The sequence below is a fragment of the Bos taurus genome, chromosome 16 (assembly GCF_002263795.3).
Source record: "Bos taurus isolate L1 Dominette 01449 registration number 42190680 breed Hereford chromosome 16, ARS-UCD2.0, whole genome shotgun sequence".
In the NCBI taxonomy this organism is placed as follows: Eukaryota; Metazoa; Chordata; class Mammalia; order Artiodactyla; family Bovidae; genus Bos; species Bos taurus.
In genome coordinates this window covers 73,446,998-73,474,526 of record NC_037343.1, presented here as the reverse complement: position 1 = coordinate 73,474,526, position 27,529 = coordinate 73,446,998, and the positions used below count along the sequence as shown (strand labels likewise).

Below are 27,529 nucleotides of genomic sequence, written 5' to 3'. Positions count from 1 at the left end.
GACCTATCTGGGGAAGCCAGAGGCCTGCCTGCCTACTTTTGGCCTATCTTTGTTTTACAGCCCAGAAGAGACGGGAAGGCGAGCACGTGCTTCCAGAGAACCCCGCTAGAGGGCGAAACGGGAAACAGGAAGTTCCAACGCCTGTCGCACAAGAGCGACGTAAAGCGGGTCTGCTTTATGGCACGCCCCTGCCGCCGTAAAGCGCCGCCGGCGGTCGCGCGTGAATGCGTCGACAGGTCTACTACCAGGCGTGAAGCTAGTGGAGGTGGGCGGACTTGCGGTCCTCGCCATGGGCAAACGTGGGAGCCGGAGCCAGAGCCAGCTGCTCGGCTCCCTGACTAAAAAGCAGAAGAAGCATCTTCGGGATTTCGGCGAGGAGCACCCCTTCTATGACAGGTGTGGAGGGGCGTGGCGGGACGCGCGCTGCCAACCCCCTCTCCCAGAGGGACCCCGCGTGTCCCGGCGTTGGGCCCGCGCGCGCCCCGGGGCTGTGACAGGGCGCCCCCGCCGCCAGGGCTGGGCGTCCTGTCGACGTCCCGCCCGAGACGCGGTGTTCTCCCGTCTGCCTGCCTTTCGTTGAGCCGGTCGCTTTCTGCCAGACCCTACACACCTAAAGTGGGGCGGGTGTCGGGGTTGGTTTTTGTATGGTCAGAGATTTTTCTGAGATCGTTTTGTTTTTTATGTTTATAAAGATTTGCTTGCGGCTACCCTGGTGGCTCAGACGGTAAAGAATCCGCCGGCAATGCGGGAGACCCGGGTTCCATCCCTGGGTCGGGAAGATTCCCTGGAGTAGGAAATAGCAACCCACTCTAGTACTCCTGCCTCAAAAATCCCTTGGACAGAGGAGCCTGGGGGTCTACAGACCATGGGGTCGCAAAGAGTCGAACGCGACTGAGCGACTTCACATTGGGGCCTTCGGCATCACCGGTCTATTCCGTGACCGTGAGGAAACTGATGTATGGGTAGATGTGGGTTTTCTCTATAAGTGTCCAGACTCTCAGTTATGATCATAGTTCTTACCCGCCACTTTGGGCCGCTTTATCAAAAAGTTAAGAGGGACGGCCTAATTAAGAAACTTGCTAGAAAAGTGTGAACTCCAAGGGCTTTTATTTGCCAAACGTTCCTATCTTTCGGATGAGAGCTAGTTACTGTGTGACTGGGGTATTTGTCCTGTGATCTTGTTAAACTTTTACATTTGTCGATTATCATCTATTTGGCATTTTCTTGCAATCCCTGTCCAAGTGCATATGGAGTTTTTACATGACTGTGGTTATAATGTATTTATAATGTATAGTTATACTGTATTTATGTTACAATGTATTGCTAGTCTGCCATGCTTATTTAAAGTTGTATCATTAGACTTTTTCCTAATTGTTACATACCAGTAGTTAGAGTTTAACATTACCTGTTTCTTCTCAGGGTTTCCAGAAAGGAAGCAAAACCACAGACTTGTCAACTGGTAATGCTTTATATCTTCCTTATGATAGTTGATTCTGGGCTGTTACTTCTCTGAGATTATATATAACAATAAAGTTTGAATGCATTTCCGCTCTTTGATTTTAGATGTAAGCTATTATTTTCATAATATTGCTTAGTTCTGAATGCGGATGTGTGTTTAAATTCCACTGTGATAACTAATACAGTACAGAGTTTGAAACTGTCCTGAGAGATTAGCATTTTAGAACTTGTTAAGGAGGCATACCAGAGGGCTTTTAGTAAATCCTAAGAGGAAATATCTTGTATACTTAACATAAAATAGAGTGGAAAATCATCAAAGGTCTTAACTCATTAAAACAAACTCAGAAAAATTGCTACATTTTTTTTGTTGTTGTTGTTGCATTGTAGTTTTTTTCTCTTGCTCCTTTAAAAGTGCCAAATATCTGACCCAGGTGAGATTGCCTTATAACCTAACGCTCACTGTCTTTAGTCGGCTTTCTTCCCATATAGAAGATTAGCAGTTCAAAGAAGAGGAAGAGCTTTTAGAAGCATAGCTAGGTTAGCTATTTTAAATAAATTTGGTGCAAGGTTTGGTTGAATAGATATTGCATATTTACAGAAAAGCTAATTTTAATTTAGAAAAATCTGAACTTGTTCCCCTGTGGACCTGATGATAGTGATGGGGTAGTCATGAGAACAGTATACTTCTTGTTTTTAAAATCCCTATTTTCCTTCCAGTCAGAGAGTTCAGATACTTCAAGTTCTGAAAGTGAAGCAGAGAGTGAACCAGAACAAGTGTCTGGTTACCATCGATTACTTGCCACATTAAAGAATGTTTCCAAGGAAGAGGAGGAGGAGGAGGAAGCGGAAGAAGACAGTGTTATGGATGAGACAGAAATGAATCTTGAAGATGGCGATAGTGACATCAGCGAGGAGGAAGATATGGCAGCAGAGTCTACTGACATGCAGAGCAGTAAGTGTCTCTGGTGTGGGTCTAAGATCTTTGCTGGGACCACAGACGGATTGCCCCAGGGCTATGGTGCCTTGTGCTATACGAGCTGGGTGAAAGCACATGGATTCAAAGCAGAGATTCTTAACCTTTCTGGGCTTGGTCTGGGCTTTGAGGTCTGACAGAAAACACAGGACCCTCTGGCCATAAACATGGAGAAGTGACATTTTTGCTCATGATTTCCAGACTTCAATCCTAGTTAAAGTTCCCGTGATTGTCAGGAAAGGGAACATAATTCTGTTTTTGTTAACAGTCTCAATTTATTAAAGAGATTACTGCCCCTCCCTTAGAGGAACTGTGTGTATTGGAAGATAGACACGAAATATACAAAACATTTCAAGCAGCAGATCTAGGTGGAACAGATAGATACCAGGTGGTGAAGAGATACAGAGTGGTCACTTGCTGCCAGAGTAAATGAGGGAAGGCTTCAGAGAAGAGCTGGGATTGAAAACCCAAAGGGACTCTGCTTCACTCAGGCATCTAGGTGACTTTTTAAGTTAACTTTAAAATCAACTTTATTGAGGCATGATTTACATACAATAAAGTATACCCATTTCAAGTATGTGATTTAGTAACTTTTGACAAATGTATATGTCTGTATTACCACCACCAAAATCAAGATACAGAATGTTTCCAATACCTACAAAAAGTTTTCTTCTTGTCCCTTTGCAGTCAGCTTCCCAGGCTGGCCTCAGGCAACCACTGACCAGCTTTCTTTCACTATATATTAATTTTGTCTTTTTTAGAAATTCTTATGAATGAGAGCATACTATAAGTACCCTCTTGTGTCTGGCTTCTTTGGCTTCTCATGTTTTTGTGACTCATCCGTGTAGTTCATATTATTAATTCACTTCTTCTTGTTGCTAGAGTAGTAGTCCATTGTCTGAATATGTCTGGGTAGCTTTTTATACCCTATTATCTTAATACCTGTTTGCCTGACTATTGTTTTCTATACTTTAAGGTGTCACACACCAGTCTTAGTGTTTTAATTCATCATTTGTACTGGGATAAATAAATCATTGTCTTAGACTTAGGGATTTCTTGTTTAATTTTGTTGCTTTTTCAGCTTTCTTTCTTGTTTTCGGTTTTTACAGATGAAAAGTTGGTTGTTTTTTTTTAATTGTAAAAGTAATATATATTTACTGTAAAAGTTGAAGAGGGTAATATAATATAGTTCACCCGTATTTGTACCACCCTGAGATGAACACCTTTAACATTGTATATAGCCTTCCAGACTACTTTTTATGGATATATGAGTGAATACAAGTCTATACATATATTTGTGAGTATGGTCTCATGTATTCCTGTAACTTCCTATTCTTTGTTAATAATGTTTGTAACTCTGGATTCACATTAGCTTAATCACAGAGTATTCCATTGTGAATACTGTAAGATAATTTAATTAGTGCCCCATCAATAGAAATGATGAAATAATTTTTCCAGTTATTTGTTATAATTAGTGCTGCTTTGAACATCCTTACACGTACTGGGTCAACAGTCCAGTGTAATTTTGAAACTTCTGTCTTCGAACCTGAGTTGGCTTAAAGGTAAATGATGGCAGTGGGTGTCAGTGTCAGTATGCTATGCTAAGTCACTTCAGTCGTGTCCGACTCTGTGTGATCCCATAGACGGCAGCCCACCAGGCTCCGCCATCCCTGGGATTCTCCAGGCAAGAACACTGGAGTGGGTCGCCATTTCCTTCTCCAATGCATGAAAGTGAAAAGTGAAAGTGAAGTCGCTCAGTCCTGTCCGACTCTTCGCGACCCCATGGACTGCAGCCTACCAGGCTCCTCAGTTCATGGGATTTTCCAGGCAAGAGTACTGGAGTGGGGTGCCATTGCCTTCTCCAAGTGTCAGTATAGACTGAAGAATTAGATTTCATTTGTCAACAGAAGTGTAATTGTATTCAAGAGCAGTAAATAATTTTATAAAATGTTTCCCAAAATTGCAGGTGTGGCCTCACCTGCTGACCCTGAGGGAAAAGACGGGCACGGGCCACCCGGCACATCAGAGGAGTCCCCCGAGGAGTTTACAGATGCAAAACATGAGTCACTCTTCAGCCTAGAAACCAATTTTCTCGAAGAGGAAAGTGGCGGTGACTCTTCTCCGAAAGCATCACAAGGTCAGAGCCTGGTGTACATTGTTTGAATTCACCTGATGCTAGGTAGGGGCTGCTGCTGCTAAGTCGCTTCAGTCGTGTCCGACTCTGTGCAACCCCATAGATGGCAGCCCACCAGGCTCCCCTGTCCCTGGGATTCTCTAGGCAAGAACACTGGAGTGGGTTGCCATTTCCTTCTCCAATGTATGAAAGTGAAAAGTGAAAGTGAAGTCGCTCAGTCGTGTCCAACTCTTAGCGACCCCATGGGCTGCAGCCCACCAGGCTCCTCCGTCCATGGGATTTTCCAGGCAAGAGTACTGGAGTGGGGTGCCATTGCCTTCTCCAAGTAGGGGCTAACGTGTGTTACATCTCCTGATACTGGAATGGGCAGCAATAAAAACAGATAGTTTAGCGGCTAGAAGTGGAACTGGGAAGAAATGTTTCTCCAAGGTATTTTCTGGTTTTCAGGGCTGAGGCCTTGTTGGGAGTGGGAGGGTGTTCAGGAGAACAAACAGTTGAAGAATGATAGCAGGGAAGACCCATTCCCCAGACCTGACATTCTCGCAGCTGGGATCAGGGGAAGATCCTGATTTCTTTTCCCTGAGCAGAGAAGGAGGAGAATAGTACTTTGCATTTTTCTCTCTACCCGTCACTTCTCAATTCCTGTAAGCAGCAGTTTTACAGTTTGTGAGCCCTGGGGTGGCTGATCTAGTTGGTCCTTACTACGAGGGAGCACCTCGGAAGCCAGCACGCTCTGCCTTATCCGCTCAGTCTCTCTCGGCCTCTTGACCGCCCTGTGACCCTATGGCAGTCTCTTGGATAAGACCCGCCTGTGGAAGGCTGAGGCAGGTCTCTGCCATCTCTTGGGGTCCGTGTCTCTGCGTGTGCCTGGATGGGCAAGTCAGCTTGGTCTCAGTCCCGTGTCCTGACTGCCTTTTTTGGTCTCAGTGCCATTCTTCAACCAGGTCTGCCACTGAAGTTGAAATTTTAGGCCTCATTTGGTTCTGTTAGCTCTTCTGGAGAAGAGGGAGAAATAGCAGGGAGAATTTGGGCACGAACCCCATTCTGAACTTAAAAAACCCTTATGTTTCATAAGGAAGCTTATCATAAAGTTTCTCTTGTGGTTTTGCCTGTACAGATATATTAGCACCTTGAATTCTGATTTCCTATTGTTCACCCTTATCTTAGGTTTTGTTGTTAGGTGCATTGCATTTGAGGTTTTACTGCCTGGGTCCTGAATAGGTCGTTGAACTTTGCTTCTGAAATGGGTGGGACTGGAAGAGCAGACTGGTGCCAGAGCAGAGTGCTGAGGATGACCCCGAGAGCAGGTGGTGCCGTCGGAGCCTTTGTTCGCCTCGGTTGGGTGTTGAGCATGTCTAGGTGTCTTCAGTGCAAGTTAAATCAGACACGAAATCTGCCCGCAGGGATCTTAAGGTCTAATTAGATGAGGTAGGGCATTCACACGTGTGTTGGGGTGGATGGTGGGGGTCTGGAGAGTGATGACTGTCTGTAGGGGACCAGAGGTGGCCTCTTCGTGGAGCCAGCACTGTCCTGACACAGGAACCTCCTGGGAAGTAGTTGTTTACCATGAGTCAGGGGTAACACTCAACTGATCCTGTTTGGATATATGAAAATGAGGTGAAGGAGAGGATAGAATTTTCAGTTAAAGGAAGGAAAACCACAGTGGCAGAAGAATTTGAGAGCCATGTCATTCAAAAATTACATTGGAGAAGTAGGTTAGAGATGTGTGTTGATTTTCAGACTGAGAATTTTCTTCAGAGGTTTTTGAGCTCGGAAATAACGTGACTAAAGAAATGCTTTAGGGAAGTGAACGTGTCAGAAACTTTTAAGCTCTGGACTGGGATAAATGATGGGGGAAGTAGGTGGAGGAAAAAATCGAGTTAACATCATGAAGAACATCATGTCATTAAAAGGGAAGACCGAAAAATCCCTGTCATTTGCTCTAACTGTTCTAATCTTCTTTATTTCTGAATTAGATCCATTTGTACAACATGTGAACACAAAACTGAAAGAAAAAGAAATCCAGGCTGTTGCCACAAACCCCAAAACTACCCACCAGCTAAAAGTAAGCGTCATTCCATCATCACAGTCACAGATGGGGAGGAGCGGTGATCTTGGGTTCTACTGATCTCCCTAAATGTGTGATACACACCAGTGGCAGATGACTTGGGGAGCAGGACACAGGAACGCTGGAAGAGCCTGTGCGTGTGCTCACTCGCTCAGTCACGTCCGACTCTACGACCCCGTGGACTGTAGCCCTCCAGGCTCCGTGTTCGTTGAAATTTTTATTGAGATAGTTCTTACAGATGTGGTTGTAAGAAATAACGCAAAGATACCCATGTACTCGATGCCTGGTTCACCCCAGTGGTAATGTCCTGCAAAACTATAGTACAGTATTGCAGTTAGGAAGTTTCCACTGAGCCAGTCTCCTTGTCTTGTTCAGGTTTCCTTGGTTTTGCCCCTGTTGATTTATGTGCGTTACTTAGTTCTGCACTGTTTTATCACATGTAGGTTCCCATTTCCACCACTACAGCCAACAGCCAGAGCATTTCCAGCTCTGCAAAGATCCCTCCTCTTCTCTGGAGCTGTTTTATGACCGTACCCACCTCCCTTCCCCTTGGTAATAAGCGCTAATCTGTTCTCCATTTCTGTCATCTTGTTATCTCAAAAGTGTTCTAGAAATACAGTGATACAAATTGGCTTTTTTCACTCAGTACAGTTCCCTGGAAATTCATCCTACTTGTTGGCATATCTTTAGTAGTTAATTCTTTTTTATCACAGAGGTCATCCTTTACTGCTAAGATCAGCAGTTTTGTTAGAGTGCAAACATCCCCGCTCCCCCCCCAAAAAAAATCCCAAACAAAAACCTTGTTCAAAAAAAAAAAAAACCTTGCTCCATGCCCAGGTAAATTTGGAAAACTGTGGGTTAAACAAAATGGAACAGAGTCCTTGTTACAGGACTCAGCAGAACCTTCATATCTATTCTGCTGTGACTCTCCCTGAGGGGGATTAGGTTTTATAGTGTTTTCAAAGTTACTTGACCATTGGGTACCTGTACCTTTTTTTTTGTCTAGAATAAATTTTGACTTCCTACAGTGTGGTCCACAGCACAGTCTGTGACCCACTGAGTGAAGAGCTCACAAGTTTTCTAAAGTCATAAACCTGGGGCTCTAACCCTTAGCTCTGTTCTTTCCTGTTTGTCTGAATCCTGTAACCTCTGAATCTCAGCGTTTGCTAAACTGTAAGAAGAGCATTATAGCATTTACCTTGCACAGTTGTTGTGAGGATTAAGTGAGAGAACCTGTAAGTCATCAAAGGCCTTTGTAAGTTATGAAGTACTGTATGAATGTAAGGTACTGTCATCCATTTCTAACTTCTTGATTCTTTTCTCCCTCAGTGGCCCATCCTGGGCCAGGTTGTCTTTTCATCCAAGTTTCAGAAGTTGGAAACCTTTAAACCCCCAAAGGACATTGACTTAAAGTCAGTTCATCTTCAAAAGCCCCTGGAATCCACCTGGATCAAGACCAACAGCCAATTCCTCTCTGGTCCCCAAAAATCAAATAGCCCCTTTACACCCCTCCAGAAAGAGCTCTTCTTAATTATGAATTCTTACCGGGACCTGTTCTACCCAGAAAGGACGGCCCTGAAGAATGGGGAAGAGATCCGACACGTGTACTGCCTGCATGTGATAAATCACGTCCTCAAAGCCAATGCCCAGGTGCTTGGCAACAACAGCAGACGCCGAAGCCAGAAACTTGGGGTGGGTGACGATGATGACTTCAGGGACCAAGGGCTGACAAGGCCCAAGGTGAGTGGCCCCAGAACTTTGCCCTCAAGGAGGCTGTAAGGCACCACCATCTAGGCCCTGGCACTTAGAAGGTTCTCAGGTGCTTTAATGCTTGGAGTAAAGAACAAGTCCAAGACTGAGCGTATCAGCTGGGTGGTGTTACAGTAGTGCAGCAGACAGCTCAGTGGGCTGTCTCTAACAGTGGCTCTACCTGAAACTTGAGTAGGAGGCACCTGCGTGATAATTCTCCCTAAAGATAAACCCTGATCCTCTGTGTAAGTAGCACTGCACTGTAAATCTCTTCTTTGTGACTGTCAGAGCTGGACAGGTCCTTAAAGAACTTTTTGTTCGATCCCTACATAATACATCTGTGGACACAGACCCAGATTCATAAAGGGCCTTGCTAAAGAGAACCAGGGAGACAGTAGCACAGACAGGACTAAAACCAAGGATTCTCTTCACTAAGCCATGTAAATATGTAAACCTTGGAAAACAAAACCCCTCTTTTCCCATTGTATCATTATTGCAACTTAAAGTGATGATTACATTTATGTGGGCTCATAGGCTTAAGCGCCAGTGGATTGAGGGCTTACACAGAAAATATCTTCGGACTTGCCACGTTTTTCATGATGTCCTGTAGCTAGATACTGTACCTCCCGTCCCACCCAACCCTCTCACCCGTGTCTCTGTATTGAAGAAGCCTCCTCTTCTTAGATACTTCTCATTGAGCTTAATAGGATTCTCAGCTATTAAGATGACGCAGCTCTTAAGAGATTTCTTAGTCCAGCCCTCTTGTTTGATAGCTGGGGAAAACCACCAGACTCTTAGTGTCCCAGCAGGACAGTAACTTGGCCTTCTTCAAAAGTGATCAGTCATCCCCGAGCTGTACCAGACTGAGTCACTGCACCCCTCTGGCTGTGCTGGTTGCCCTTCTGGGAAACCACCTCAGAATCTTGAACATCAGGATAAAAAGATTATCTGTTTCCATTTAGAACTGCCAAACAGAGTATGAGGTAGAACACCCAAATGAAGCAATTTAGAATTTGGTGAACTGCCAGATCTGACTGGGGTTATTTCCACTGATTGTATGGTTTACACAAGGCTTGAGTTGTTCAGTCAGTAAGTCATGTCTAACTCTTTTGTGTCCACTTGGACTGTAGTCCGCCAGGCTCCTCTTTCCATGGGATTCCCCAGGCAAGAATATTGTGGTGGGTTGCCATTTCCTCCTCCAAGGGACCTTCCCAAGTCAGGGATTGAACCTATGACCCCTACATTGCAGGCGGATTCTTTACCATTGAGTCTCTAGGGAAGCCTTAGCCAAGTGTAGTTAGGAAAAACACCCATGTACACAAGGGTAGTTAGAAATTATTTGTTAAGCATCTTCTGGTTTTGTTTCTTAACAGTTAATACTAAACATTTTTGGAAACATTTGGAAAACTGAATCATCTATTTCCCATTGAAATATGATCTTACTTTAGAAATACTTTATCATTATTTCTGAAAAGTGTACCAGGAAATGTACTAGAGAAGTAATGATAGGTTATTTGTTCTCTACCAATACATCTAATTCATTTATTCAGCATATTCCTTGGCTCTTATGAATCACAATGCTGAACTAGTTCTGTAGGAGACAGAAATGAGTAACATGTCTTGTCCTCAGAGAACTTTGTCTGTTTATGTCCATGGGCTTTTGCTGGTAGATATCTCTGTTAAAGGCATTGAGTTATCCTGAAAGATATTTCCACATTATGCTTAAGAATGTCCCCCAGGGGCCATGAGATGGAAGTCCATAGGACACAGCTGTGCATCTGAAAGATACTCAGCCTGCAGTACTGAGCCAGGCCCTGTGTAAGGGGGGTGACACGGATGTGATCCCTGGCCCGGGGCCGAGGAACAGGGGACTCGCCAGCTCCGGGTCCCCAGCGGGCTCAGCTTGCACTCCCCTTGCCCCTCCAAGGCCGCCGTCTCTGCCTTGTCAGGTGCTCATCGTGGTGCCGTTCCGGGAAGCTGCTTTGCGGGTGGTGCAGCTCTTCATCAGCCTCCTGGAGGGCGACAGCAAGAAGAAAATCATTGTCAGCAACAAAAAGAGGTTTAATGGAGAGTACGGTTCCGATCCTGAGGAGAGACCACCCAACCTGAAGAGGCCTGAGGACTATGAAGCTGTGTTTGTCGGAAACATCGATGACCACTTCAGGATCGGTAATTCCTCCTTGTCCAGACTGAAACCCCGAGGGACCTGGGGTGTGAGGCACACATAACTGGGAGCTAGAAGCCTGGAATTAGACATTCTGTCAGAGGGTCACTGGTAGACTCCTGGCTGAACCAGGTGTGTTTGAGACATCTCTTCTGCCAGGGGAGAGCCTTGCCTTGGCTAATTGGATGGACGCTTGGCTAATGAAATGGAGCGTCTCCAAAGGCATATGTGGAAAGCATATGTACATGTATAATAGATGTCTCGGCTCACCCATAGCTGGTAGCTCATCGTCAGTGCTGCAGCGGTCCTAAGGGAGTTGGAGGTGAAGGGGCAGAGTGCGTCAGTCTGGGGAGGATGCATTAACTGAAGGGCTTGTGCATAGTGGACTTCCTTCCGGCCTCCATAGGGAGCTGTCTCTACTCCGGACTTACTGACTTCCACCCAGCTTTTCATGTGTGTGCCTGTTGCATTCAGCTCCCATGTATTTTGTTGGTTGTACATTGCAAAAGTTCTTGAAGACTACTTATTGTCACATATGCTCATTATTTAGCATCTACTATGTTAAGCACTGTAAAGTCACTGGGGATATAGGATTAGAAGGATTAAAAGTTACTGTTAAGGAAGTCCAGCCTAAAGGCAAATTGGACAGTATGAGATAAAAGATGTGTTATGGTTAGAGGATGCAGTGGCCGTTTTAAGTATTTAAAGCAAATATCCCTACTCAAAGTGGACACAGGACTGTTTGGGAAGATCTACTGATGGATGTACTGTCTGTACTAAGTTGAAACCCAAATAGGATTTAGCCAGTAATGAAGTAGGGAGATCTGAGTGGAGGAAAAAGTTTCAGACAGGAAACTGCAGAGACATCAGGATGAATAAACAGCATGACCTCGGACTCAGAGGCTTTAGCACGGCTGGTGTGAGGTGCAGGGGGTGAGAGTTGATGTGTAGTTTTAAACATGTGCAGGTGGCCAGCAAGCAGCTGATAAGTCACTCTTTTTTAAATTGATGTATAACTGACATGCTAGTTTCAGATGTACAACATGGTGATTCAGTGTCTATATACCTTACAAACTGATCACAACAGTAAGTATAGTTACCATTTGTTGCCATACAATATTATTGACTATATTCTCTTTTGGCATACATTGGATCCTTTTCATATGTTGGATATGTTGGTGGCCGGTTCACTTAGTAACTGAATGTTTTGTACCTCTTGATTACCCCCCATGCATGTTGCCCACCCTCCAACCCCCCGCCCCCATTTTCTGGCAACCACTGGTCTGTTCTCTGTATCTATCAGTCTAGTTTTTTTGTTTTGTTTCTTAGATCCACATCTAAGAGATGCCATATGGTATTGATACTTGTCTTTATCTGACTTATTTCACTTATGGTGATACCTTCAAGGTCCGTCCTTGTTGTCACAGATGGCAAGGTTTCATTCATTTATGGCTGAGTAATATTCCATTATATGTGTGTGTGTATATATCTGTATACCACAGCTTTATCTATTCACCTACCTACGGACGCTTAGGTTGCTTCCATATCCTGGCTATTATAAATATTGCAGTGAACAGAGGAGTGCATATATCTTTTTGAATTAGTGTTTTTGTTTTCTTTGCATCAGTACCCAGAAGTGGAATTGCTCAGTTGTGTTGTGGTTCTGTTTTTTTCCTTTTTGGTGATGGTCCTATTTTTAATTTTTGAGGAACCTCTGTACTGCTTTCCATAGCGGCTGCACCAATTTACGTTCTCATTAACCATGCACAAGGGTTCCCTTTTCTCCACATCCTTGCCAGCACTTGTTATTTCTTGTCTTTTTGATAAAACCTATTCTGACAGGTGTGAGGTGATACTTCATTGTGTTTCTCTTTTCCTCTGTGCTTTGATTTATTCAAATGTAAAATGAGGATAATACCAACTTACATGATGGCTATAAGAATTCTATAACTCCAGTGTCATAGTCTGTTATATTATTTCATTTTGATCATCGCACTTATTAGCCACCTGATCCATTATTTGTTTTTTGAAAAAATTGAAGTGTGGTTGATCTACAATGTTGTGCTGATTTCTGTGTACAGCAAAAGTGACTCAGGTATATTTACATTCTTCTTAATATTCTCTTCCATTATGGGATTGGATATAGTTCCTTGGGCTATGCATGAGGACCTTGTTGTTCGTCCATTCTAAGTGTAATGGTTTGCATCAACTAACTGCAAACCTCCAGGCCTTCCCTGTCCCTCCGCCTCGGCAGCCACAAGTCTGTTCTCTGTGCCTGTGAGTCTCTCTCCGTTTTGTAGACAGGTTCATTGGTGCCTTCTTTTAGTTTGCGCATGTAAGTGAGGTCGTCTGGTATTTGCCTTTCTCTTTCTAACTTTCCTCATCCTGCACTTAGTATGGTAAGCTCTGGTTGTATTCATGTTGCTGCAGATGGCATTAGTTTGCTCTTTTCATGACTGAGTAGTATTGCATCTCACACACACACACACACATACTCACACACTAGTATTCCATTATGTATATTTATTTATATATATATATACACACACACAACACACACACCCTGCATTATTGTGCTCTTTTTATGGCTGAGTAGTATTCTGTTACACACACACACACACCCCGCATCTTTATTCATTCTTCTGTTGATGGCTATTTAGCTTGTTCCCACGTCTTGGCTATTGTGAATAGCGCTGCTATGAATATAGGGTATATGTGTCTTTTTGAATTATAGTTTTGGCCAGATATATCCCCCGGAGTAAGATTACTGGATCATATGGTAATTCTGTTTTGAGTTTTCTGAGGAACCTCCATTCTGTTTTTGTAGTGGCTGTACCAGCTTACATTCCCAGCAACAGTGTAAGAGGGTTCCCTTTTCTCCACACCTCTCCAGCACTTGTTGTTTGTAGGCTTTTTAATGATGGCCATTCTAACTGGAGTGAGATAGTACCTCATTGCAGTGTTGATTTTTTTCCTTGTGGTTTTTGGTTTCCATTTCCCTGATCATTAGTGATGTTGAGCATCTCTACATATGCCTGTTGGTCATCCCTGTGACTTTGAGAAAATGTCTGTTCAGATCCGCAGCCCAGTTTTATTGTTTGTTTTTCTGATAATAAGTCACATGCATTCTTTATATGTTTTGGATATCAAGCCCTTACCACATATGCAAGTATCTTCTCCTGTTGAGTAGATCACCTTTTTGTTTTGCTGTTGGTACTCATCGCTACGCAGCGTCTTTTTCGCTGGAAGTAGCCCCATTTAATTTTGCTTTCATTGCCCTTGCCTGTGGAACAGATCCAAAAAAAATATCACCAAGACTGATGTCAAGAACGTTGCTGCCTATGTTTTCTTCTAGGGGTTTTGTGGTTTTTCAGGTCTTATGTTCAAGTCTTTAATCCATTTTGAGTCGATTTTTGTACTTGGTGTAAGCTTGTGGTCCAGTTTCACTCTTTTGCATGCAGCTCTCCAGTTTTCCCAGCACCATTTGTTCATGAGACTGTCTTTTCCACATTGTATGTTCTTGCCTGCTTTTCATAGATTAATTAGCTATACAAACATGGGTTTCTTTCTGGGCTCTCTATTTCTGTTCTGTTTGTGCTAGTACCATACAGTTTGAATACTATAGACTTGTAGTGTGGTTTCAAATCAGGGAGCGGGATACCTCCAGCTTTGTTCTTCTTTCTTATGATCACTTTGGATATTCAAGGTGTTTTGTAGCTCTAAACATACTTTATGATTATCTAGTGCTGTCAAATATGTCATGGGTATTTTGATAGGAATCGCATTGAATCTGTAGTCTTCTTGGGTACTATGGACATTTTAACAGTACTAATGTTTCCAGTCTATGAGCATGGTATATTTTTGCATTGGTTTGTGTCGTCTTCAGTTTCTTTTAAGACCTTATCATTTCCAACTACAAGTCTTCTACCTTTTTGGCTAGATTTATTCTTAGGTATTTTATTCTTTTTGATACAGTTGTAAATGGCATTGTTTTCTTAATTTCTCTTTCTGATAGTTCATTATGAATGTGTAGAAATGCACCAGATTTCTGTATGTTAATTTTGTATCTTGCAGCTTTACTAAATTCATTTGTTCTAACAGTTTTTTGGTGGAGTCTTTGGGGTTTTCTCCATAAAATGCCATGTCTTTGTGCTTCCTGGACCTGAATGTCTGTTTCCTTCACTGGGTTAGGGAAATTTTCAGCCATTGTTTCTTCAAATAAGTTTTCTGCCCCTTTCTCTCTCCTCCTCCCTCTCCTGGGGCCCCTATAATGCAGATGTTAGTGACTCTCTCTCTCTTCTCCTTCTGGGCCTCGTTAACGCTGATGATAGTCCCCTTGATGCTGCCCCTTAAATTGTCCTCATTTAAAGAAAACTTTTATTTCCCTTTGCCATTCTCTCGGGGTGATTTCCACTACCCTGTCTTTCAGGTCGCTGACGCTCTTTCGTATCGTCTAGTCTGTGGGTTCCCTCTAGTATATTTTTCAGCTCAGTTGTATTCTTCAGCTCTGTGTGTTCTTTTAGAACTTTCTTAATATTTCCTCTTTATTGAGTTTCTCAATATGTTTGTTTATTCATAATCTCCCAAGTTTGGTGAGCATTTTGATGACCATGACTTTGAATTCTTTATCAAATAAACTACTGACATCGGTCTCATTCAGTTTTTTTCTGGGTTCTATCTGGTTCCTTCAGCTGAAACACGTTCCCCTGCTTCCTCATTTTGCTTGGCTGTTTGTTTCTGTGTATTATGCAAAGCAGTTATGGCTCCCTGTCTTGAAGGAGTGGCTCTGTGTGGGAGATGAACTGTATTGTTTAACCTTTTCCTAATTCTCGGTTGTCCCACGAACTCTCTGCTTGTTTCACTCCCATGGAGTCCAGAAACGCAGTCTGCCCGCCATCTGCCTGAGCCTGGCGCTCAAGGGGTGTCCCCTGTGTGGGCTGCACGAGATCGTTGGCTCTGGTGGTGCCCTGCAGGTGGCGTGGGAGGGGGTCGGCGGGGCTGCTCGCTGTAGGTGTCTGCCAGCGCGGCCCGCAAGCAGTGCAGGCGGTGGGCTGGGGGGCGCTCCCCCGCCACTGTGGGCAGCTTAGACTGAGCGTGCAGAAATGGTGCCCACCCGTGTCATCAGGGTAGAGGGCATTTGTAAAAGTGGTTTCCACCAGCATTCCACCCCCAGAGAGAGTCCCCAGCAGTCTTCTGCCCCTCTGGTACATGCTTTCAGTTAGGCAAGTCAGTCTCCTTCACGTACGCTTTGGTCTCTTTACAAACTGGAATGAGATGTGGGCAGGAAATATAAAATTTTGTGACAGTAGGGTTAAAACCATCATTAGTGAATATATTTATCCAGAGCTTTATGCAGAGTGAAAGAGAACTTGCAGGTGAAGCCAGGGATTTGTAGAAGAGCTGTCTGAATCTGGAAAGATAGATAAGGACCGGGTCAGTGATAAAAAAAGTAAGTGTTGAAGTCATGGAAACCACCAGTAAGGAAAAAAACATTTCAAGGAGAACGTGCTTATGCATTAATGACAAGAAACAACAAAGAGCCATTGAGTTGGTAACCCAGAGCTTTTGGTGACCTTAGCAAGAGTCATGTCAGTGGCGTCCTGAGAATCAGAGGCAGACTGCAGTGTGTTGAGGAGTGAAGAGGAGATTTTAAAGTAGAGATGATTTTCTGAGAAGATCTGCCAATGAAGAAAAGGAAGAGAGAGTGGGGGCTAGAAGGGACCATCAAAGCAAAGAGGGGTGATGATTTTAATAATGAAAGCAATTTGAGTCCAGTTATATGCTAAGGGGGAGCTGTGGAAGGTGCAAGGGCGGGCGGCACTTTGAGAAGGTGGAAGCTGGTGGCTTGTGGTGATTAAAGAACTGACGTGTCCTTGGCTGTTTCGTGTGTAGGGGTGGCGATTCTGCAGAGGAGCATCCGACTTTACGCCCCCTTCTACTCCTCGGACATCCTCATCGCCTCCCCTCTGGGCTTGAGGACCATCATTGGTGGAGAAGGAGAGAAGAAGAGAGATTTTGACTTTCTGTCTTCTATCGAACTGCTCATCATTGATCAAGCTGACATTTACTTGATGCAGAACTGGGAGCATGTCCTGGTAATGTTGGTCATTCACTTTTAGAGACAAGAAGCTCAGTGGGTTGAGTCTGAAAGGATTAGTCAAGTCCAGATTAAAACTCAGTTAGTTTGGAAATGGAAATGTTCCACATTTTCCAGTTTGCAAATGAGAAGTGTCCCCCCTGCTAGCTGCAGGTTGGTCAGTATCCAGAAAGATAAAAAATTCTTGTCGATCTTTTCAAATCACCAGATAAGAGTTCTTCCCCTTATAAAGATGGCTTCTACTAATAGGCTGCTTTAATGTGGTTGGTTGGTTGAAATCCCTCCTCACCAAGGATGTCTTGATCTAAAATAATTCCTCCTGCAGTTTATGTTCATTTGCTTTTGTTCAGTGTTTGGTAGAGTTTGGGAAAAGCTTGCTCATGATTTCTTAATGTGTGATGTTTTACTGATAAATGTGAGGTGTTTTTGTCCTCCTACCATAATTAGTGCTGTGATTTTTTTCTCCCTCTCCACATACTCTGCAGTGTCTTTGAGTTTAGGATTGTGCTTTGGAACAGTCCCCATCATGGAACCATAGGTTCATTTTGACAGTATAAGGCAAGTGAGAACTTACCTTTTCTACAACTCCAGGACTTAGAGTAAGTTTGCAGCAAATAAAGGGGAGTACTTATAAAGTAAGGAATCAATTTATAGTATTTGTTACCCTTCAGTATACAAGGTAAAAAATATGATTAACATAGAAAAGGCATGTTGATAGTTGTGGTGGTGGTTTAGTTGCTAAGTTGTGTCCAGTTCTTGAGATCCCATGGACTTTAGCCCACCAGGCTTCTCTGTCCATGGGATTCTCCAGACAAAAATACTGGAGTGGGTTGCCATTTCCTTCTCCAGGGGATCTTCCCGACCCAGGAACTGAACCCAGGTCTTCTGCATTGCAGGCAGGTTCTTTACTGACTGAGCTACGAGGGAAGCTAATGGTTGACTCATATTTAATTTGTTGACATGTAGTCACTCCGGGAATCTCCTAGCTTTTTTGAGAACCAGGTCATGGAAGGACAGCAGTTCTGTTTTCTGTGTCATTTTCCTTCTTGTCCAAGTCTGGAGCCAGGTTGCTTATAAAGTAACCAGGGTGGCATTTCAGAAATACACTGTATAGATACTATCTCAGTCCTTTTTGAAAGATCCAGGAGGTAGCCAGTTTGAGCTTTATTTTCGTGTTGGGAATGTTTACCTGACTATGGACAAGTCACTCTCCCGCCTGAGCCGTAGTTTTCTTGCTGTAACTTGGGAGATGATAGTGTGCGTTTCTCAGGGTTAAGTAAGACAAAAGGCTTATGCAGCGCTTAGCAATGCCCTCCAGGTAAGTGCTCAGTAAGCACTAATGGAGTAGTATTCCTGCTCGCAGCATTTGATGAACCACATGAACCTGCTGCCCTTGGATTCACATGGGGTGGACTTTTCTCGAGTGCGGATGTGGAGCCTCAACAATTGGTCCAAGTACTATCGCCAGACCCTGCTGTTCGGGGCCCTGCAGGATGCCCAGATCAACTCCGTGTTCAACAAGTACTGCGTCAATGTGCAAGGCCAGGTGGGGTCTCCCCTTTCTCTGAACCTTCGGGAAGTGTCGGGTGTTGTTTGGGTCACAAGGCAGAAGGGGAGGATTACATTTGGGCAGCAGCAGGGATGGCTCACCTCCTGATGCTCTCCCTGACTCCTGGCAGGTGGCCGTGAGGAGCGTCCCGATGACAGGCTCCATCAGTCGGGTCCTGGTGCAGCTCCCGCACGTCTTCCAGAGGATGCAAGTGGAAAGCCTCGCTTCTGTGATTGATGCCAGGTACCCACATCCTCCACCCTTCCCACTGGACCCTGGGAGTCACACGGCTTTTATCTGGCCGTTCAAACTTAGAATTGGACTCCATGTTGGCTTTATCGATGACTGTTTGCCAGATGAAATGAGGTGATTCCCCTCCATCATGGCATTGACAGAGGAGGACACTGAAGCCCAGAGAGGTGATGCCTCATCCTAGTTCTGATATCTAGTTAGTGGCAGAGTTGGTGAATCGGGTCTTTCCCCTAGACGGTGGCATTTTAAAATTACATTAATTGCTTAATGCTGCATGTCAGCAACTTAATTGTAAGCCCTTCAGGGCAAGAACTCCTTTTCTAATTCTCTATGTTATTTTCTCCTGTTTGCTCACTGTGTTTAGTCAGGGGACCCTTGGTAGCAGAATGGTGCTTAGTATATGGTAGGTGTTCAGTAATTGTTTGTTGACTGACTGACAACTGAATGAATGAGCGATATGGTTATATACTTCCTAGAATAATTCTCTGGGATGTACCAGTGTCACATCCATACTTTATGATGCGTAGTATTAGCGCTTACTTTCTAACGTGTTGAACAAGTTTAATCTCTTTGCAGTGCAGTAGGCCGGATTGGCCTCTTAGCGGAGGTGGAGGGAGACTGCGACTTGCCCAGGGCCATGCGGTTAGCAGTGACCCTACGGGCTCACTTCCAGACCACTGACTCTGCCCTTTGCCTTTCCAAATCAGGTTCAACTTTTTCGTGAACAAGATTTTGCCTCAGTATCGGGATGCAGTCATGTCCCACACGCTGATCTATGTCCCCTCCTACTTTGACTTTGTGCGTCTCCGAAATTACTTCAAGAAGGAGGAACTGAACTTTGCTCACATCTGCGAGTACACCCAGAAGTCTGGGGTCTCCAGGGCCAGACACTTCTTCCTTCAAGGGGAGAAGCAGTTCTTGCTGCTCACCGAGCGCTTCCATTTCTACAAAAGGTGAGAAGTAGGGCTGGGCTTCGAGCATCCTCTCTGGAGGGCCTGCTTCTGAGTGTACGGGGGGCTTTGCAGTGCTGTGGTCCTCCCTATTCCACCTCCTGGAGAGACGCCAGAGTTCTAGGGGCTGGACAGGCTTTTCTTGATGGGTTGTTTGGTTTTCTTGCAAAATGGGTGTTGCTGGAAAAGGTTGTAGAAATGAATGAGTGACTGCAGCATGTTATATATAGATGTGGAGTGGATCCATACTTAGGGTACTTCCTAAGTAGCTTTCTTGAGGGTATGCCCCTCAAGGAAGATGTGACAGAGTTGAGCAGCTCTTGACAGGGACAACTTAAGTGAGTACAGCAAAGGGTGGATGGAGCCTGTCGTAGAAGCACAGATGAAATATTGGGGACTGTGTGGAGATGGACGCTGAGTGCAGTGTCAGTGTTCAGGAAGTTCTCATGTGTCCAGAGATGGTGTGCACACTTGATGTTTATGAAGAGCAAAAGGCGAGGGCCTTAAAGGTGAATCTTTAAGAGCTTCAGCATTTGCTTTAGCTTCCCCACCATGTGACTTTGACAAAAATGTTGGGTTGACCTTTTTTTAATTAGAGTGTTAGTAATATTGATCCTTCTGTTACTGTTTGGGATAGCTGCAGCCCTTCGTGCACCCAGAGCTCGGCGATTTTCTTGTTTTGCTAATTCTCTCTACTGCCAAGTGTAAAAGCCTCCTTTAAGCCCTTAGCTAGAGAGAGATGGAAATTGCATCCTATAACCTTTTCTTTCCTGATTCACAGTAATGTTCAGTGAGTTTAAGTTCTGACTTTACTGTCTTATTAATTTTCAGTCATAGACTACTGAGGGACACATTTCCTCAGAGAATCTCTAACAGCTAAGCCAGAAATCTTCTAGGCTTTGGAGCTTATTAGTTGGTGCACCTTGGCATTGCATTGCTTTTTAGTTTATGTTGGTATTGGATGGTGTTCCCCAGAAACCCTCTCCTCACCAGGAAGACCCAGCAGCCTGCCGGGTGAAACAGGCTGGCAAGGCATGACCTCTGGCATTCTGCTGACAACGGTTATCTGCCAGCGGAGAGGCGAGGCATGACTGCATCTGTGTTGATGGGGCTTCATTCTTGGCTGTTTGGCCCAAGAGTTTTAACAGATGCCTGCTTCCCAGCATCATTATTTGCTTCCTTCCAGGGAGTTGTTGTTTTCATTAGCATTGGAAAGTGGTATTTTGGAGGGAATTTGCATTCAGTAGGTCTTAAGAGCCCTTAGTTTTCCAAAAGCTTGACACATCAGAGCAAGTCCTTTGAATGAAGTGGATGAATTGGAAAACTTCCCAACTTGATGGTCTCTCACAACTGTGAATTAAGCTGGGATGAGGACCTCTCTCAAAGAGCAGATCTTCAAGGAGAGGGCGTGGTGTTAAGAGGAGCCCCTTCTCTTAGGTAGGTGGCACAGTCTCCCGTCTTACACCGTTCATTTACTGACCAGACGGTTTTGTTCCCAAAGTCACGGTAAAGACAGACCTGACACGTGCCGCTTGCTTTACACCCTTATCCGGTTATTGGGTTTTAAATGTGAATCTGAGTAATTTGCAACTGCCAGTTGTCTCAAGGTTCCCTGCTGTAGAGTTTTTTGCTTGAGAGGTCATGAAGGTGATGATAGGTATTTTGATCTGCAGTGTCTTTGTGATTTGATTTTTTTAGTTTGACCGTGGGGAAAAGTACATGTGTTTTCAACTTTAGTAACCAACTCTAAAATTCTGTGTCTGTATTCTCTGAGGAAGTAGACAGTGTTAGAAATACTGCAGTTCATTTGTGAGCTAATGAAAAATTTTCAACCTGAAGATTTGTTTTCTTTGGGGAGATGAAACCAGTAGAATCTTAGGGCTGGATTGGCCTTTGGTCATGATACTCCTGAGGTGAGGACAGTTCACAGCTCCTTCTCTGAGCATTATCAGTGGGAAAGCACAGCATGAAGGATTGACACTCAGAAGCTCTGGAGGTGGGATTTCTAGAGTTGGGAAAGGCCGCCTAGGGTGTTTCCGGGTTCTCCTTGCCCCAGTGAGAACCCCAGCTGTAGAAGTAGCAGATCGAGTCTTTATAGACTACGGAGAACCAGCCTTTCAAGTCAGTTGTGGGTGCCTCATTTATCATTGACAGTTGGCAGGTAGCATAGATACCTGGAATGTCCTTAATTTTAGGTCCTGTCAGAGTGTTAGACCATATTTGTTGGGGTCGTTGAAGACACAAAACATGTACAGGAGAGGAGGAGGGCAGGGGAAGGGGTGCAGAAGGTTACAGGAATTGGTACTGACTGCCCCTCTGAAGGTGATGGCACCCCACTCCAGTACTCTTGCCTGGAAAATCCCATGGACGGAGGAGCCTGGTAGGCTGCAGTCCATGGGGTCGCGAAGAGTTGGACACGACTGAGTGACTTCACTTTCACTTTTCACTTTCATGCATCGGAGAAGGAAATGGCAGCCCACTCCAGCGTTCTTGCCTGGAGAATCCCAGGGATGGCAGAGCCTGGTGGGTTGCCATCTATGGGGTCGCACAGAGTTGGACACGACTGAAGCAACTTAGCAGCAGCAGCAGCCCCTCTGAAGAGGCCCTGCTCACGTTCTCTTATTTCCAGAAGATGCCTAGCCTCTCTTTGTTGTACTGTTTAGTTGCTGAGTCGTGTCCGACTTTGAGGCCCCATGGACTGTGGTCTGCCAGGCTCCTTTGTCCATGGGATTTTCCAGGAAAGAATACTAGAGTGGGTAGCCATTTCCTTCTCCAGGGGATCTTCCCCACCCAGGAATTGAACCTGCATCTCCTGCATTGTAGACAAATTGGCACTAAGAGATTTTCTTAGTTCTTAAGTATAACACCTATTGGAGTCGATTTTGTTTTATTTTGTTTTAAAAATACTTTCATTGTAAGAGTGTTATTGTTAGCGAACCTGGAAAATCTAGGTTAAAAAAATGGAATCACCTATAATCCCACTGATACAAATACTCATTTTGGTATATTTCTTCCCTGACTTTTTAATGTCAAAAAACTTGTGTACATGCACACAGACACAGGCAATTTTAAAAAATACCAAAATTGAGATCCCCATATACACATAGGGATTTTTTTTTCTTTTATCTTAAGTGTTTTATGTGCTCATTGAAGAAAAACAAGTTAGCATTTTGGCATGTATACTTGTGTGTTATGGATATGGATTTTTAAGTCTTTTTAAGTCTATATGTGGTTCTGTCACATCCTCCCCACCACCAACTTTTTATTTGGGAAGATTTCATTTCAAAAGACATTGTAAAGCCATCCCAGTGAACATCTCTAACTCCTTCCACGTAGACTTGGCCGGCTATTAGCATTTTGCCCTGTTCACATGCACTAACATTCTGTCTCTCCTCTCTCTCCTCCCACATCTTATTTTTTTCTTCCTGAACCATTTGACAGTAAATTATAGGCGGCTTCATGACACTTAACTTCTAGATCTTTCAGCATGTAAAGTGGCTAGAAACAAAATTCTGTCATTTATTGACATTCCACTTGACATGATTGCAATAACATCATCTAAAATGTAGTCTACGTTCAGATTTTCCTAGTTGCTTTCCAGTGACTGTCACAGCTGTCCCCCACCAGCAGTCCAGGATTTAGGATTTAGTTGAGTATCATACATTGCATTTGGTTAACATGCTTCTTATTTTAGCAGTTTTCAAGCTGGGAATAGTTTCGCTCCCTAAGGGACATTTGGAAATATCTGGAGACATTTTTGGTAGTTACAGCTGGAAGGTTATTCTAGTGGTTCATACAGGTCAAGGCCTGAGTGCTGCTACTCACCCTTCAGTTCACAGGATGGCCCCTACAACAAAGAATTATCTGGCTTAAAATGTCAGTAATACTGTGGTTAAGAAACCCTCATCTGGAATAATTCTCTTCCTTTTGTTCTTTGTCATGATACTGACTTTTTTTTTTGAAAAGTCCAGTCCGGTTTCCCGTAGAATGTCCCACAGTCTGGATTTGCCTGTTTCCTTATTATTTAGATCAGTGTTCCCAAACTTTACCACACATTGGAATCCCCTAGTAGAGCTTTTAAAAAATCTGAATGCCCATGTCATACCCCAGTATCAATTAAATCATAGTGTTGGAGATGGGGACCAATTATATAATAGATATTTTTTAAAAACAAATAGGTGATTCAACAGGCGTCCAAGTTTGGGAATCACAGATTTAAACATTATTTTGGTAAGAATTCTACATGAAGGCACAGGGTGTCAGTCTATCCCATTTTGGGTGATGCTAAATGTAATCCCCTGGTCAAGGTAGTTCTGCTAGGTCTCTGCCTTGTAAAGATACCTTTTCTTTTTAATTGTAAGTAATCTCTGAGGTGTACATAGTATCCGTTTTAATGGTAACTTAGTGTTATGTCCTTTGAATGGGTATATAATTAACCCAGTTTCCTTTTAACAGGCATGTTGTTTTCTGCTATTATGTACAATAATGCCATGAGCATCCATCTGTGTAGTTGATGGCCTGGTTGCCTAGGTATTTTCCTTGGGATAAATATGGAAAGGAAAACTTGTTTGTTCAAAAACTGTACACAATTTAATGTTTGCTGTACATTGCAACTCCCATCTTCTCCCTTTCCCCCCCAAAATACATACAATAACTTATACTCCATTAACCTCTCTCTGTAAAACCCTACCTGTTGCCAGTAATTTGATAGTCAAAATGATACCTCATGGTTTTAATGTAGTTGAGTGGAGTTCCTGAGTGGGTGGTTGGCCTGGACACACCTCTTGCATTAGGCCACTAGAGTGGGGGTTGGGAGCCTAGTGAGGATTCGGTTGTTCCCATGGTTACTGTCCAGGTACCACAGACTGCAGTTCCTCCAGCAGACAGTGGCCCGGCGCGGGGCCCTGCTGGAGGGTCTTGTCTCAGGACCTGGCTCCCCTCTCAGCTTTCCCCCAGCCGTGCACCCCTGTGCCCAGGGAGAGCCTCTCCCTGCACTGCTGCCGGTTGCCCCACTCCACACATCCACATCACTCATCCACACAGGCTTGAAGTGGGGCAGGGGCCCTCTGACCCGTCCAGCTCAGGTGCAGGCAGGTTCTCTCCACCCTGGGCTTTCTCAGGGTTCCTACACCACCCTGCATAGCGGCAGACCTCTCTCTGCCTTATTCTGTGAGGGTCTTGGAAAGAGTTTCCTGCTTCTCCCCACTGGCAGAGAACCTCTGCTTACATCAGTGCAGGCTCTTGGGCTCCGTAGGCTTCATGCCGTTTGCTTAGGGACAGACTGCTCTTGCTTTTTACTGGGTGTGAGTCTTGTGGGGAAGGATGGGGTGAAGGAGTTAATGCCCCTGCCTTGAAAGTGAAAGTCTCTCAGTCGTGTCCAACTCTTTGCAACCCCTTGGACTGTACAGTCCATAGAATTCTTCAGGCGAGAATACTGAAGTGGATAGCCTTTCCCTTCTTTAGGGGATCTTCCCAACCCAGGGATTGAACCCAGGTCTCCCGCATTGCGGGCAGATTCTTTACCAGCTGAGCCACGAGGGAAACCCCGCTCCCTTAGGGTAGTGGATTTTTGCTTCATCTGACCCCACCCCAGCAGTTGACCTTTGTCCTGTTCACTGGCTTCAGGCTTTAGCTTCAGACACAGTATGGGTCTGGGGAAAGAGTGAGTTTTCCTGTCTGCGCTGCCCGCAGGGTCTCTCAGGTCTTCTGCCTTGTCTTCAGGGCTCCCAGTGGAGGCCTGTGGAAAGGACCTCGTAAAAATGAAGTAAAGGTGCGTCCGGAAATCCCAGGGATCCTGAACTCTCATGCAAACCCATGATTGCCCTTTGAGAACGTGTTGAAGGTGTGGCTGTTTCTTCCTTCCCACTTCTATGGCAGCCACCCCCTTTCCCACTGCGCTCTGCCTAAGGTGAAGTGCCCTTTCTTTCTTCAGATGAGCTTGTTGCTCTGGAATTCAGTCAGTGATGGGCTGAAGCTGGCTCATACCTGCTCTTGAGATCTGGTCACACATCTCTCCCTGTTTCCAAGTCCAGGAGCATGACATTGGTCGCTTGAAATGAAGGGTTTACACCACAGAAATTGGCAAGTGCTTCCAACAGCACCTTCCCTCCCCCACTGAGAACGAGTTAAACACACACCAGGGCGCCGCTGAATCAGTTCACCTGCTTACTTCACGACATCAGCTGTCTAGGCTCAAGAGGAGGAATGTTGTTGTAGATGGTCTTTTTCTTGTTAGCATGGAAGCAGTATTCTCTTGAATTTTCTACATACTAAGCAGAAGCGAAACTCCGGGTTTGTGTGTTTTTGTTTTGATAACTGCTGAGGCAGAACTGTGTCTTGTCAACTTCACTCGTTAGCACTAGAATTCCTTTATAGAAAGGGGATGTGGAAAAATGAACCAAGTAATGGACTGCAGTTATATTCTGGAAGAGGAGGGTCTCCAGAGAGATAAGGCTGAGCCATGGGATAAAAAGACCAGGAAAACTTATCCTCCACGAATAAAATAAAATTCCTGAGGAAGTCTAACATCAGATGTGTCGGAATCAGAACCTTGTCAGCCTGTGGAATCTTTTGTTAGGGAATGCTTGACTTCGACCTAACCACGGGCGAGTCCCTAGGGTGTGCCTTCCCACCACCACGGTGCAGCCCTGTGGGGCAGGGAAAGAGTGAGGAAGCTCCTGAAACTAACTGCCTTCCCAGAATGCCTGATGGGTCCTTGGGCACAGTGTTATAAATGGATGAACTTGGAACATCTGCCATGGAGTTAACATGTTGTCAGAGTGATAAGAAAGACTTAATGGGAGAACATTTGCAGTTTATTTTATGTACTGGATCTGACCTCATCTCCGTTACAGAACATTGTTTTCCCTGATTATAAGGATAGTGTTAAATTGGAAGTTGTCTACTTTTTAAATTTTGGATGACTGATTTTTAACCCTTGTCTTCTATTCTTCCCCAGCCTACCTCATTCTCCTCAGAGCAGGCTCAGGAAAGGCAAATTCATTTTATCATTATCTTAAACCAAACATTAGGAATTCAAACATGTTGTCACAAAAAATGAGCCCTTCCAGCTCAAATTAGAGTAGCCCTTGGTCTGTCTGTTATTGTTCTTCCTCCTTGAGCACGAAATGGTATGAGTGACTGTGTCCCTGTAAAATCCCGAGGTGGCTTCTCCATAAATTTCTCCCATAGACATAGCCTCTCTTTCTCCTTCTGGCAGATACACAATAAAAGGCATCAGGAACCTGATTTTCTATGAGCTGCCAACATACCCGCACTTCTACAGTGAAGTCTGTAACATGCTGCGAGCCACCAGCAGGGGTGAGGAAGCCGCCTGGACCTGCACCGTCCTCTACTCCAAGTACGACGCCCAGCGCTTGGCTGCTGTGGTCGGGGTGGAGCGGGCGGCCCAGATGCTGCAGTCCAAGAAGAACGTCCATCTCTTCATTACCGGAGAAAGATGAGAACTGGCCGGACAGCAAACAGTGTTGGCATGACACGTGATGCTTGATGCTCTGCACTGCTTGGACCCGACTCTGATCGCTTCTACAGAGAAGGGCTGCTAGCAGGAAGGGGCACCAGGCAGTGTCTTCCCAGACACTTCTTCCTTTTCAGGTCATGTATCCCTGAAAAGTTCAGCATAGACCAGATTTTGGTACAGCCTGTCTTTGAGAGAACAGGAGGAGCTCGTGGGGGCTCTGAGAAGTCGATAGAAGGAATCCTCAACTTGTGAATCTTTTTGTAAGCTGTAAATTGTTTTATTGTGATTATACCTCAGATTTATCCTGCTTGGTAAAGTCTGTCAGATTTGCCTGTTTCTGTTTGACACCTTCTTACGCTGAGGCATACATTTCTATGCTTGTGAGAACTGGTGGTGAGAAACTGGAATCCTTCTTGCTGTTGAATGTCATCTTTTGGATCGCACAGGTTTTGCAAAACTGTTATTTTTCCCCAGCCAAACTTTTTTAAACCTTACATATTCTATTTTAATTCAACCTAGAAGAGTATATTCATCTACTGATCTTTCTTTAACTCATAATAATAAGTGTTTTTGTTAAAATACGTACCTAAAAATCATATTCTATAAAATAACAATTTCTCCTCTATTTCAAGAAATAATTTTGTGACACTCTTGA

At 44.4% G+C, this 27,529-nt stretch overlaps 1 protein-coding gene across 2 annotated transcripts; it reads left to right on the top strand.

Moving 5' to 3' along the window:
- The first annotated feature begins 267 nt into the window (after positions 1 to 267).
- UTP25 (UTP25 small subunit processome component) lies at positions 268 to 27,219 on the top strand. 2 transcript variants are annotated; one of them, XM_005217338.5, is made up of 13 exons: positions 268 to 396; positions 693 to 724; positions 1,420 to 1,459; positions 2,176 to 2,410; positions 4,398 to 4,568; positions 6,542 to 6,630; positions 7,963 to 8,373; positions 10,332 to 10,551; positions 16,439 to 16,641; positions 18,007 to 18,189; positions 18,323 to 18,435; positions 19,152 to 19,397; positions 26,614 to 27,219. In XM_005217338.5, exons 4-13 carry the CDS (start codon positions 2,320 to 2,322, stop codon positions 26,855 to 26,857), a joined length of 1,971 nt encoding a protein of 656 aa, XP_005217395.1. In that variant the 5' UTR covers positions 268 to 396; positions 693 to 724; positions 1,420 to 1,459; positions 2,176 to 2,319; the 3' UTR covers positions 26,858 to 27,219.
- The last annotated feature ends 310 nt before the right edge of the window (positions 27,220 to 27,529 follow it).

What these genes read in the sequence shown, in the direction of transcription:
- UTP25 (XM_005217338.5), top strand. Translation starts at nt 2,320, where the DNA reads ATGGATGAGACAGAAATGAATCTTGAAGATGGCGATAGTGACATCAGC. An exon ending in AAACTACCCACCAGCTAAAA is followed by an intron (nt 6,631 to 7,962) that starts GTAAGCGTCATT and finishes TTTCTCCCTCAG; the next exon opens with TGGCCCATCCTGGGCCAGGT. An exon ending in AGAACTGGGAGCATGTCCTG is followed by an intron (nt 16,642 to 18,006) that starts GTAATGTTGGTC and finishes TCCTGCTCGCAG; the next exon opens with CATTTGATGAACCACATGAA.